This window comes from Protopterus annectens, chromosome 1.part0 (genome assembly GCF_019279795.1).
Source record: "Protopterus annectens isolate FY-2018-M chromosome 1.part0, PAN1.0, whole genome shotgun sequence".
Classification (NCBI taxonomy): Eukaryota; Metazoa; Chordata; order Ceratodontiformes; family Protopteridae; genus Protopterus; species Protopterus annectens.
In genome coordinates this window covers 1,222,249,725-1,222,264,846 of record NC_056725.1, presented here as the reverse complement: position 1 = coordinate 1,222,264,846, position 15,122 = coordinate 1,222,249,725, and the positions used below count along the sequence as shown (strand labels likewise).

Below are 15,122 nucleotides of genomic sequence, written 5' to 3'. Positions count from 1 at the left end.
AATAACATACCCAACATACTAGTAATAGGTGACTCTATAGTCAGGCACACTGACATCCCACTCACTAGGCTGAATACGGAGAATGTTACTGTTAGCTGCCTGTCAGGTGCCAGGATCCGCCACATAACACAAGCACTCAGGTCACTCCAGAACAAGTACAAATATGACTCTGTCATTGTCCATGTTGGTGTGAATGACCTGAGCCGTACCTCCCTGGACTACATGAAAAGGGACATGGAAGAGCTCTCTGATCACGTAGCCCAGGCCGGTATGACCCTGACCCTGAGTAGCATTCTGCCCTCACCAAGAATGATACCATGGTATATAGAAAAAATTCTGGATTTCAACAATTGGCTAAGTTTCTGGTGTCATTCAAAGGGGATCCAGTGTCTGTTCACCTGGGATGACATGCTCGGCAAGCCACACTGCTTCACTACAGATGGCTTGCACCTGTCACCCTTAGGCTTTTGAATACTGGCCAAGGCTTTTGCCACCCCCATAGTGCCTTTTTTAGGCAAGGCTCAAAAGACAAACCCACCACCGTAAATAGCAACAAAAATAGTAACAAAAAACTGAGGGTAATGCTACTCAATGCATGCACTCGAGGCACTCCTCAGTATGTAGAAAATCTATATATGTGCAGTAACAGAAACCTGGTTTAAGGCTTTAGAGAGCACCCCAGCACTACCATGCTACAACTCATACCATACATTTCGGCCACAGAACCCAAACCAAAATACAAAAGGTGGAGGCGTATCCATATTCATCAAGGATACCCACACCTCCAGGTTAGTGGCACAGCATGATGCTTCAGAGATCATCCATGTGCAACTAACAACGAGCAAAACGCAATTCAAATAGTAGCTTGCTACAGATCACTGACCATGTCCCAGGACCCCATTTTGTGTTTCTGGAAACACTGGGAAACATAAAGGTCCTACCAAACACCCTAATATTGGGTGATTTCAATTACCCAGACATTAACTGGGAGAACTACTCAAGTACTAACTCCCTTGCCCAAAATTTCCTAGAATTTATAAACTCAAATGGCCTGGTTCAACTGGTCAACACTCCCACCAGAGGTGGCAACATATTGGACCTGGTCATCACCAACATGGGCGACCGGTGTTCCACACCAGAGGTCAACCCCCCTCGCTGTTTAGATCTGACCATAAACAAATCACTTTGGATATACACATGCCACCCCCATCACTGGACAAGAAAACCACTGTGAAAAACTTTTCAAAAGTAAACTTCACATTATTTAAGACCGAGGTGGAAACTTTCAAAGCCCCCATGCTGAAGGATAATGCTGGCCAAGCTGCAAAATCCTTTACTAATGCATTCTATGGGCACCTACAAGAATGCATGGATCATGCCATCCCAAGCAAAACCAAGACTCACTCCTCCAAGGAAAAGAAACCAATTTGGTGGACCCCTGCCATAAACAAGCTATACAATAGAAGGAGGAAACTAGTACAGAAAAGAGTAAAATCCCAAGAAGGGAAGAAATCCCTGATCAGTATCAGCAAGAAACTACGATCCCTCATAAAATCATCCAAGGCGAGCTTTGAAAGAAAAATTGCCAAGGACTCCAATGATAACCACAAGGCATTCCTTAGCTATGTCAAGAATCTAAGTGGCAATGCTCAGATCTGCCCGGAGTTAGTGCAGAGTGGCACAAAATACACTGAACCGACTGATATCGCCAGCATCCTGGCAGACAGGTTCAGTGCAAACTTCACCGCCCTCTCACCACCAAAAGGGCCCATAACCATACCAGAAGAATGTAGAGTTCCCGAAATCATAGACACTCAGGTTAAAACAGCCCTCTCCAAAGCCCAAAACACAGCATCAATGGGACCAGACAGTGTCCCAGGCTGCATCCTGCACAAGCTCAAAGATGAACTAACCCCTCACCTAAACACACTGTTCAAACTCAGCCTCTCCACAGGCTACATACCTATAGAGTGGCGCACAGCAATGGTTATTCCGCTCCACAAAGGTGGAGCCACAACAGACCCTGGGAACTATCGCCCTATAAGCCTGACTAGCTTGGTCTGCAAGGCTATGGAGTGCATCATCATGGAACTCATTAACAGAGACATTGGGAACCTCCAAACACTGGACCCTACCCAGTTCAGCTTTGTTAAGGGCAGATCATGCCTCCTAAACCTGGTGGACTTCTTTGAGACAGTTACCAAGGCTATAGATGAGGGGAAGGTGGTACACACAACCTACCTAGACCTCGCACAGGCCTTCGACACCATTCCCCATTCTGGTATTATAAACAAGCTCACCCGTCTGAACATAAACCCTTACGTCACAAGATGGGTTGCCAACTGGCTCACAGACAGAACCCACATGCTGAGAGTTGCGGGAGCTAGGTCTGACTCTAAACTGGTTACAAGTGGCATTCTCCAGGGCTCAGTCCTAGGACCTCTCCTGTTCGGCATATACTTCTCAGAGGTACAGGCAAGCACAGATGGACTATGGCTGACCATGTTCGCAGACGACTGCAAACTAGGGGCTATAATTGACTCTCCGGCTGACACAGACATCCTCCAAAAGGGTCTCACTTAGATGGATACCTAGTGTCAAAATCATGGCCTCAAGCTAAATGCCAAAAGGTGCATAATCATCCCCTTTGGAAAAAACAAAGTACCCACAAACTACCACATAGGTGGTAGTCCACTAAATACGGAAGACGTAATAAGGGATCTGGGGACCCAAGTAGATAGTAATCTCACCTTTGATAATCACATTGCCAAAGTGGTTAGAAAATCCTTCTACATGGCCCACCTAATCACAAAAGAGTTCGCATCCAGATCAAAAGAGGTCATTGTGCCCCTCTACTCATCACTCATCAGACCCATCATAGAGTACAATGCCCCATTTGGGATGTACCTTACAAGACACCTGCAACAGCTGGAAAGACCACAGAAGTACCTCACCAAGAGGATCACTGGCCTCAAACAGATGCCCTATGCAGCTCGACTGAAGAAACTACAGCTGTACTCGGTTGCATACCGCCTACTCAGAGGTGATCTCTGCCTGACATACAAGGCCATGTCCAACCTAGAATTGATGGACATGCTCCACCTAAAGAAAACCTTATCCCCTCGAGCCACATGCTCTAGGGATCTAAACCTCACCACAACAATAAATAGGACATGCTGGAGGGATAGATTCCTATCCCCGAGACTTCCCATGCTTTGGAACAAGATCCCAATCTACATTAGACAGAGCTCCTCACTAACACTCTTCAAAAGAAACCTTGACGAGTGGATGGGAAACAAAAAGTTTACCTCGGGGATCACTTCAGTGGCTCTGCTGGACAGAAGCAAAGGGAACTAATCTAAAGGGTGGTGAAAGCCAACACATTCTGGCTAGGCTTATAAATGCCTTCGGGCAGATAGCCTAGTACCTACCTATGAACCTATAATAGCACCTAACTGGGATTTGTGTTTGCTGCCCATGTGGAGAATGGAATGATTTAGATTTACACACACATTTGGTGGGTTTTTATGTCATGAATTTTCTTGGTGAATATGTAGTTCATGTGTTATGTCTTGATTTAATTTAAGAGATCCACAGTGAATACCTATAATCACAAACTTACATTAGTAGAAATATAACAAAGTCATTATTCAGATATATAGCTGTTTGTCAGGTACAAAAAAATGACCAAGTTACCTAATGTGCCTAAAGACAACATTGTAATTTTTTTTTTGTAATGAAATACCTGCCTTTACCTTGACACCACCTCCAGCTGTGCTGTGTGACATACAGAAAGACAAGGACTACTGCATATAATTTAATGTGTGGCTATGGAGATTAGGAAGAAGGGACCTCTCCCTTTATGCACACCTGCTAAATTGTTACAAAGAACACACAAAGAAAAAGTTTACTCAAGACAGAAAACCAGTTTCCTTAGACACTACCCCTGCAATTAAAAAAAAGTGGAAAGCCCTGAGCATCCAGCTCCTCACACTCACCATTAATTCAGAGACAGGCTGCAGTGATTGTAAATGGTTGGAAGAATCACCACAGTGGGCTGTCCTGCTGGTCATGTAGCAAGATAATACAGCATTCCAGGGGAGAGATTAATACTAATTAACCATGTGCTGTCCCTCAGAGATGCTTGGCATGATTTATGCTGACAAGCAATTCAGAGAATTGCTCATCTGCATAAATTAGCATGCCCAGCTGTGATAATTAACATGGTCAAAAGATGGCATTCTTTTGTTCAAGTGGATAAGCGAGACCACATTTAGCACAGCTCAGCAAAGTTCAAAGGAGAGGTAGTGGTGGTTGGAGGTGTGAGTATATGGAGTAGCACTATGGATGCATAGTCTGCTAGTGATAATTACTGCCACAGAATGCGTTTAGCATGGGTATTAATTAATTGCAATTCAACTGGACGACTGCAAGGGAACCAGAAAATATACCCCTGGGATCCCACCTGTGTCCCTGCTGGACAGGAGAAACAGGTGCTGACTTTGAGAGAACATGGGCGAAATTCTTGGCTAGGCTTGTAAGGGCCTCCAGGCCAATAGCCTAGTATAATCCTATGACTCTATAATCCTATGACCAACATGCAAATTGGCCAGTAATGGGGTCTTTCTTATTTTGGTTAAAGCTGTATCTAAGTCACATTTTACACTATTGTATACATTTACCAATGTGTTATAGGCAGTTCCACGAGCATTAAGAATACTTTCTGAATCTCAGGGCTCATTTTTAACCATCATAAGAAAGTACCTTACCACTTGTAACGCATTATTTGTAAAGGGAAGCAGTGTGTATGTATGTGATACATGCTTTTATGCCTATGTATATACTGACACCCAGTGTATACATGTACTACCATTTTAAACATGTCATCAGCAACTTATGTAAACTTTAACTATATCATTTTTTTTCTCCATTTTATTTTTTTTACTGATAGTTAGTTAGTTTGGTTTACTTCTTTTGTTTTATTTTTGCAGGGATGGATCAGTAATCACTTTAACTGTGGTGCTTAAGCCTTGCTTTTGTTTATGTAATCATACTATTTGCTTTGAAATGTAGTCTTCTTCAGACATTAACAAGATAGTGATAAATTCTTGTGCCAAAGACAGGATGGTGATACATTTCTGTATTACCATCTTGCCTTGTCACAGATAACTATCACCACAGAACCCCTGATAAGTTTTTAAATGGGCAATATATCATTGTCTAAGTACTGGAGATTTATATATCTGTATTTCTCTCTCTCTCTCTCTCTCTCTCTCTCTATATATATATATATATATACATAGCTATAGCTTTTTATATGTTTCTAGAACTATTTTACACTGAAAGTTACTCTATATGACAACGATCCCATGCACAATGCCTGCTTACATGGAAGCATGATGCACCTTGCTTGCTGTTACTACCCAGCTCATCTGAAAGGTTTCTTGTATGTTTGCATCATATGTGTTAAGGGACTATGGAAAAAGCCTGACCCTAGCAAACTACACCTTTACAAACTGCCTTTCCATTAATATATATGCTACATCAAGTGTTCCTTCTGATGTCTGCATAGATTTTCTTATGGTGTCTCAGTTTCTCCCCATTTTCCCAAAACATTCTGGTTAACTAATTATTTTAAAGTGTCCATATATATATATTAGATTTACCCATGTGCTTGTGGCTGAAAAGGGTTCATGATAATTAGTTCATTAGCGAAGTTAACATGAATAAATTAACATTAAATTAAAGACTACCATTTTTCACATTATTGTTCTGCATTTGCACAGGCATGTCATATCTTGAAATATCTTCCTCTTGATACATTTATTTCCCATAAATAGATGCCATTTTATGAATCTCAGGATCACTGCAGGAGATCTTGGCACAATTCAGTGTAGATGCACATAAGATAAGACAATCATGGCTCCCAGCCCTTGACTTTACACAAAATATGTTTGCCAGCACTTTGCTACATGCTAGCAAGGCACATCATTTACATAGGCTATGAGGTGCAGTTAAGTTCACAAGTTACACATTTTGCCATAATATCTACTACCAAGTCATACACTTAGAACACAAGATGCTCTCTTCAAATGTACATGTAATACTTGGTGCACATAAAAAATCGGAGTGGACTAAGATACTTAGAGGGCTGTGAGCAATGCTGCTATTAATAATAGCAGTACTAGTGCTAATTGTAGTAATAACTGATACTAGCAGCAGTAGTAGCAGTAATTATAGCTGTTGTAGTAGCAGTGGCAGTTTCAGCAGTAGTAGATGCAGTGAACAATAATAGCAGTAGTACTAATAGTAGATGCAGTGGGCAGTAATAGCAATAGTAGTAGTAATAGTAGATGCAGTGAACAATAATAGCAGTAGTACTAATAGTAGATGCAGTGGGCAGTAATAGCAATAGTAGTAGTAATAGTAGATGCAGTGAACAATAATAGCAGTAGTACTAATAGTAGATGCAGTGGGCAGTAATAGCAATAGTAGTAGTAATAGTAGATGCAGTGAACAATAATAGCAGTAGTACTAATAGTAGATGCAGTGGGCAGTAATAGCAATAGTAGTAGTAATAGTAGATGCAGTGAGCAGTAATAGCAGTAGTACTAATAGTAGATGCAGTGGGCAGTAATAGCAATAGTAGTAGTAATAGTAGATGCAATGAGCAGTAATAGCAGTAGAAATAGTAATAGTAGACGCAGTGGGCAGTAATAGCAGCAGTAGTAGTAACAGTAGCAGCAGTGGTGGTAGCAGTAGTATTAATAGCAACAGTAGTAGTGGCATAGTAGTAGTAGTGTTAGGGACCTTACTAAATCCATTGTTTTGTAGGACAGGACAGAACTTTGTAAAAAAACTAATTTGATCTTGGAATTTGCTGCTCAAAAATGTGTCGGAAACAAGCAGATTCAAACAGATCTATAATACAAAAACCTTACTACTCTTATGTTGAATCTGTGCTATGGCAGGCAATGTCTAAGCAGCCAGAGTAACTCTTCAAGTCAGGGGTAGGATAAAGAATCCTATGACCACTGAATCAATTATCTTCTCACAAGATAAACTCCATAAATGTCATTGTGACAGATACAGATGGTGTTGATAATTCTCACTTTTGAGAATTGTATACATGTATGCACTCAGAAATATTAAACACTGAGCAGAAGGTATTTTCCTTGAGAAAGAGTTCTCATATTTTAAGACATCTAGGTAGAAACCAAAGGAACTGCTGAAAAGACTATTGCCTGTTAATGAACCTACTGGTGAAAAATAAATTACTGCTCTGGTCTCACTGGGGCAATAAATGCTATGAAAGAATATTGCAAATGTTCCCAAATATGTTTGGTTTTCATTCTGGAGGCTGCATAGGAAGTTACTCATCGAAGGTGAAGTTTTGTTGCACTATGCATTTTTTCCTTTAATTTTATTTTGTTTTATTTTATTGATTGCGCGGTTTCTCACAGGCTTTATTATTGCTCATGACTTTGGTTTGTCCCAAGCTATGAGAAATAAGAGAATAAAATTATTTTGTCTTTTCCTTGTCATAGCTCTTCTGTGTCTTTGCAAAAATTTATAGAATCGCCCTTTCTTGTAAAGAATGAGAAGAACTTGCTATTTTCATCAGTTAAAAGTCATTTTATAAAGTTGTAATGTTATCATCTGGAATGTTACTACATTGTTCAGTGAGCGACAGCCAAGTCACAAAACTATACAATTACTATTATCCCATTTTCTGGTGAAAGCTGAAACTAGGCCATTCTTAGAAATAGTAAAACAAGAAGTATCATATAAAAGCAACAGGAGAACACCAGGCTTCTGATGCTCTCAATCTTAAAACTTTTCTCTCTGCTTCACAGGTAAGTGCTAGGCTAGCTGCTCTTTCAGGAACTTTAAGCTCAGCTAATTTTTTTTTCAAAGGTGATACATCTGATAGACTTTTTACAAGAAAACATACATATGCAACTAATCAACGATTGTATAGTAAATGTGCAGTAAATAAGAAACTGATCACAGACTGACATTATATAAAAAAGCTGTTAAATATTATAGAACTTGGAGCAGCACTGAGTACCAGAAGTCAGAGACCAAGAAAAAAGAAGGAAAACATAAATATGGGAGTGTATGTATGAGGAAAAAAAGGCAGAAAAGTATAAATATGGATTTGTGTTTACAACATTCTTAAAGCAAAAAGATGCATCTTAAGGTAATGTTTAAAAAAGAAACATGATTGTGTATATTGTATGAAATGCTGCAATTTTGAGGAAAATGTTTCATATTTAAATTTTCCTTTGGTTCTTTAGTTACCAAGAAAATGTATTCCTTTCTGGTGTGTGTAACTATGTGTTCTAAATGATATATATTATGTTTCTGATTCCTGAATGCCACTAATCTTAACATTTAAATGTTTCTGTTTTCTGAATTTTTTAGGCTATAACTACTGGTGGAGTGACCTATCATGATCAGCCTTGGCACAAGGAGTGTTTCCTGTGCACTGGATGTAAGAAACAACTTTCTGGGAAGAGATTTACATCCCGAGATGAGTTCCCATACTGCCTTGACTGTTTTAGTAATCTCTATGCCAAAAAATGCTTCAACTGTACCAAAGCCATTAGTGGTAAGCTAAAATGTTTACTCCCTGCAACACAAATGCTTTTGTTTTGTTTAGGATAACATCTGAAATATAATATGAATTTTATTTTATTCTAAATGTTATATGTTCTCTTTCTACCATTTACTATGATCTGCTTTTGAGTGTCAAGTAGCAACTGCAACTTCTGAGTTAGTACCTAATGGGTTCCCAGTTTTATATAAATGATACTAAGTTAACATTAAATGTTCATAAGTATGTTATAGCATTTTATGGCCCAACAATGCATATACATTAATTCTGAAGCAAATGTCTATGTTAGGTATTAGAAAACAAAAAGCTGTATGTCTAGAATTAAACAGATAATGAAAGTAAACATAAAAGTAATAATGTAATTTTTTCACAAAGATCATAATTAAAAGTTTTAAGTGATTTGTTTCAAAGATTACTACAAGACTTCATCAGAACCAACAGCAAAGAAAGTAAGGCTAACTTTAATAGGAAAATAGACAGACAGATGCACACACCAAAGAAATACATCGACAAACCAACCAACCAACCAACCAACAAACAAACAAATAAATGTGTAACTGTTGTCCCTCAAATATAGAAGAGCAAGCTAATCCCTATTTCCTAAGGGAAGGAATTAGCACAAGGCTGATAATTTACATAGGAGTTAGTGCACTTAGGATATCTGTTAAAGTCTTAGAAAAGGTCGTAGTGCACAAAATTAAGCAATCGGAAGACTCCATTCTGTCTGAAACACAATATGGCTTGGGACCTGTTCACAGAATTAAGGGTATAGGTCACCATGTTGTTGTTCATCTCTAAGGCACTTGATATGCTTGATTCGAATATGCATACACAAAGTCTCAAAGTTACTGGATTCAGAGGGGAGGTATTGAGATGGCTGAGGGGTTAACTCTCAAAGCATAAAGCATTACAGTTTTGCCTACCCCAATACACAAGATAGACCATTTCAGTGAAAATGATTTCATTAAAAGAAATTTGAGCCCTGAGTGAAGTGGGGTGCACACCTCTCCTCTTGCAGCCCCTTACTTATTGTAATATCCAGTGAGTTTATAAAAAAAATTTGGAGAAGTTTGTGATTTTTTTTTGTGAAGTGGTTATTTGATTCTTTGGACATGGCAGACCAGACTAAGCCTCAGGAGACATATCCTGGCAGAATACAATATAATTGTCATGAAGTATAAAGACAGGAGCACCACAGAGATCTATCCTTGGGCTCTTCTTTATTCCACCTTTGCAAATGTTATTTAAGATGTACTTTGGTGAATGTACATTGATGTTATATGCAAGTGATTCCAGATAATTATGCTCTTCAGATAATAATCTATCATTGATGAAAACTCTGCAAGATTGGTTTGGGTTAAACATAGTGATCTTTTTCATACTGAGAAAAAAATAAGAGCGTGTGTTCTGATAATTTAAACATCAGAAAAACAATGTTGCAAATAAAGCCTTATTCATACCCCAAATATTATTTGCCTATTTGCTCTCAGGAGAATTAAAAAGTAATGCTCACTGGAAAGTTGAAATGATCGATAAAGAATATTTAGCTTTGCTACAGCTATGTCTGTATTTCAAATTCACTATGATACAGTGAAGAAATATGGGTGGATGATCCTCAGGAATATGATTATTTACCACCTACTTGCTTTTAGTCATACTGTTTTGCACAGAACCCTTGTCCACATTAACTTGCTGGTGTGACATAAAGGAGTGAGAAAATAATGTCACATTAGTACAGACCTTGCGCTTGCTAGGTGTGGGAATAGCCTAACCCCTCAGATTAGAAAAAACAGTGAGGCGAAGTTAGAGAATGTCATCACATGTTACTGTAGCAATACTTCTAGTTATCCTAAAATTTGCAGTTGCATAAAAATAATTCATCTTATATTAATAGTTTGAATTAAACACCAATATTTTACATCAGTCCTCCTAGTCCTGTGTAATAATATTTTCTTAACCTTCTTAATAACGTACTGTTGGATGCATTTCTCTCCTGGTCCCTGCTGAAAAATTAAATTTGCCCAGTAAGGCTAACTTAGATAGGAAAATAGACAGATAGACAGATAAACAGAGAGAGACCCACACACACCAAACAAATAAATCAGCAAACCAACCAACTGACAAATAAATATATAAATAAATAACCCTATAGTTTTATGGGTAGACCTAATATGGCTTCATTGCCATTTTAAACAATATCATGTTATAGAGCATCATACTTCTTATCATTCAGAAAATGCATATTGACACACAATCTGTTGTTCTATTAACTATTTAAGTTGTTGTCCACTGATCTTATGCCCTTGCCCACCAATTATTTTTTTACATTGTCCACAATTCTTAAACAAAGAGGTTAAAAGCTATGGGGCTCATCAGCATGGAGAAAAAGACTGAGTGAATGATTGGGGGATTACCTTATTTTGGGGACACTGAGCAGCTACATGATGCAGTATCTACCTCATGAGACACACAAACATAAGTAAAGAATCAGTGTCTTGTTGAAAGCAGGCATGTCAACATACATGCTTATGATGAACAAGAAATTGGGCTTACACAACCCAGAGGGATGGGTTCCAGTGGTTAGGACAAAAGAAACAAACAAAAAAAATCCTCATAATATTCTAATTTATTTATTTTTCTTTTTTAAGCAGGTAACTTTATGTGATGTTTTTCTTTTAGGAATGATATGGGAGCACTGCCTGGTTGAATGACATTTTCAAAGTCATTCAGTAACAAGTGAAAAACTAAGGGAACCAAACCTCAAACTAATGGACAAAGCCCATTAGTAGTTTATAACCCTTTCCTTCAGTCTAGAGTGATAGACAATATAACAACCTTATGGATAGCCATCACCAAGTAAGCACGTGTCCTAGTGTGGGCTCCTGGACATTTCCTTGGCAACTGTAGGGTCTCTCCATGCACATACAAGCACATACACACACATGGGCAAACATACACACACACACACACACACACACACACACACACACACACACACACACACACACACACACACACACACACACATACACACACACACAATGTGCAGTAATGTTAGAGCAGTTATTTTTGTTTAATGGGTTGTAGAGATGATTCATAAGTCTGAAATAATTTCATCTCCTATCTCAAAAGGAAAAATAATTTTGCATTTTCCCTGTTTCTTGTCATAGATAGACATGAGTGTTATATTCTATAGTTTGACTAACCATAACTAACCATAACTAATACTTACTATCTCTTGGTCAAAAGAAAATGGGAATGAAAAAGCAAGGCACCACAGCCTTTGGCTGGGGACAAGTACAGAATCAGACATAAGGCAGATGTTTTAGCATCGGGAAGTTACTGCATGGCCATGCAGCATTAGTTTTTTTAAAATAGATTTTCTTGGGTCTATAACAGTGTACATGATTTAGAAATGGAAGCACAGTGGGAGCTGCAGAATGACTGGGAGTAGGCAGCAGGAATGCTAATGAAATGGAGGTTCTTGTGCAGGATGTACACAAAATTACTGAGTTCCTATAGGAGAAACTAATATTATCAACTATAATGTGGTGACTTCTAATGGTACATCCGATCTCCATATGTAATACCATGGTGAAGAGGGAGGAGCTGTAATGTGGTGACTTCTAATACTGCATCCAGTCACTATACATAATACCATGGTGAAGAGGGAGGAGCTGTAATGTGGTGACTTCTAATACTACATCCAGTCACTATACATAATACCATGGTGGACAGAGATGAGCTGTAATGTGGTGACTTCTAATACTACATCCAGTCACTATACATAATACCATGGTGAAGAGGGAGGAGCTGTAATGTGGTGACTTCTATACTACATCCAGTCACTATACATAATACCATGGTGGACAGAGATGATCTGTAATGTGGTGACTTCTAATACTACATCCAGTCACTATACATAATACCACGGTGGACAGAGATGATCTGTAATGTGGTGACTTCTAATACTACATCCAGTCACTATACATAATACCACGGTGGACAGAGATGAGCTGTAATGTGGTGACTTCTAACGATACTTCTTATCTACATATGTAATATTATGGTGAAGAGGGATGAGCTGTAAAATTGTGACTTTTAATGGTAGTCTAATCTCAACATGGAATACCATGCTGGTGAGGGATGAGCTGTAATGTGGTTATCTCTCATGGTAGAAACAATGGAGCATAGTGAAGAGAGGACTACCTGAGATTATCGTTTTCCTTGAAGTAGTGAAACAAAATACAGAATACCTGGTAAACATTGATATCAGAAAGGATATAATTTGCTTTAAAAATATGTTGCACTGTTACAGATATGTTTTTAAAGAACTCTTAAAAACTGTTAATTCAGTTAGTTATAGTATTGTTATGTATTAAATTAATATCTTACATAAACAATGGATATATATATATATATATATATATATATATATATATATATATATATATATATATATATATCTTTTTCATAACTTTACAACTGTGTGTTTATGTGTGTGCATGTGTCTGAGAGAGAGATAGACAGAAAAAAGACTGACAAAGACAAAAAAAAAATTTGACTAATATATTATTAATAATATGCTTTTGTCTGTGATTTATTTTTAAGGTCTTGGTGGTGCCAAGTATATTTCGTTTGAAGAAAGGCAGTGGCACAGTGAGTGCTTTAACTGCATGAAATGTTCTATCTCACTGGTTGGCAGAGGATTCCTTACACAGAGAGATGACATTCTGTGCCCTGAATGTGGCCGCGGAATATAAAGATGAATATATGAAGACTGGGGCTGTGTCATTTCAACTTTCATTACAGTTGCAATCAATGTTTAGAAAAATCAAGAACTGATATATTTACCTAGAAAAAGCATTGTTATATTTTAGCTGCATTTTCTCAGCTGCTTCAAATGTATTACATATATTAAGGCTTTCTTTTCAGAAGATGATGCAAATGCTATCTCACTGAAAGTAGGATGAATCACCTAGTGCATTTCAGTTTTAAAAATCGCTATGCATATTTAGTTGTGTGTGATGTATCCAAAATACAAGGTAAGAAACAAATAAGTACAGTATTTAGACTTTGTTCCATTTATGAAATCAAAACTAATGATACTCAGCATGTTTCCATAACAGACAAAAGTGATATGCTAATGGTATGCATTTTTTTCTGAAGACATTGCTTAAATTTGCGACAGTTAACTCTGTGAAGTTATCTAGTACTACAGATGCTACAAGCAAACAGCAAAGCTTTGTGTATATTGATACATGTTCAAAGCACTTTTGATATACAAGTTACATAGCATTATTCACCAAGTTTCGTTTGCATTTTCTAGGCAAGAACAGACTATATTACACTGCATATAAACTATGCTTATGGGTAAGGGTATTGTTTTAGTTTTAATTATGGAGGAATGCTTAGATTCGGCAATACCTATACACAAATCTGTCTCTTCCTGGATATGAACTGGTAGAGATCAACAGGAGATAAGTTGTAAAAGATGCATGCTTCCATCTCAGTCTTGGAACAGTTTATCAGTTTGGAAACTGTAGGTGAGGTACAATATGCTGTTTGCCATTCACTACACCTTACCATGTTACCTGCTTTGTATTTGAGATACTTCAACGTACTTACGTCTGTGAGCCAATCCCTTACATCATGAGTCATCACCTAACCAATAGCATATACAACATCTTCCATGATGGCATTTGCCAGAATGCTTTGTGTTAACCAGTCTTAGGACATTATTGTACACCAGAGAATAGAAAATAACTGCCTCTAATCATCTCCAAGACCTAGGATTAAGTCTAAAACTTTGTTATCTAACTGGAATTGTTATCCCCTCTTCTGTCTACCTCTCTCTTTTGGGTATTCTGGTTAACTGTCATTTCTTAAGGACATACTACTTAGGCTGACTGGCTAATCTAAATTACCATTATTCATCTTGTAATATGGAACGCTTCTCAAGTCACACTTGTAAAGGAGTTTTTGGTACAGGGGCATTTACCTGGTCTGCCTAAATAAAGTAACATAAATAAGTAAATGAATGAATGCATCTTGGAAGATATTGTGAAAAACAGAATAAATATATTCTTGTAAAGCTGACTCCACATTGTTTTAACATTTATATATATATATATTGCTGATTTTATGATAATTATTTTTTGCAAGGTGAAAAGAAAACTAGATGAAACAGTGGAGAAGTAATGCAGATCCCCATTATTAAGACTTCATATAAAGAGGAGCAAGTCTGTTTTGTTATCAGCGATGCTCAAGTGTGCCAGCTTTATTTTTAGTGCCTAAAACATTAAAGTTTAATGAATGTGTAAAAAACTTAAATAACCATATTTAGGTTACAAGAATGAAGCTCTGAAATGCATTCACAACCTCAAGTTTTCATGTAACTTGCATTGCTAAGTTAAAGCTAATACAAGGCATTATCTCTGGTATAACATATTACTTGATAATTTCACAGGTGCTAACAGTGAAAGACAATGGCTTGTTTTAA

At 37.7% G+C, this 15,122-nt stretch overlaps 1 protein-coding gene across 1 annotated transcript in view; it reads left to right on the top strand.

Annotated features, from left to right (window-relative positions):
- The window catches only part of FHL5 (four and a half LIM domains 5), a 73,949-nt gene extending 59,230 nt beyond the window's left edge, over window positions 1-14,719 (top strand). Inside the window, exons 5-6 of the mRNA XM_044065752.1 lie at window positions 8,428-8,614; window positions 13,232-14,719. Of these exons, the coding sequence (XP_043921687.1) occupies window positions 8,428-8,614; window positions 13,232-13,383 (339 nt within the window). The 3' untranslated portion in view covers window positions 13,384-14,719. The remainder of the gene's footprint in view (window positions 1-8,427; window positions 8,615-13,231) is intronic.
- The last annotated feature ends 403 nt before the right edge of the window (window positions 14,720-15,122 follow it).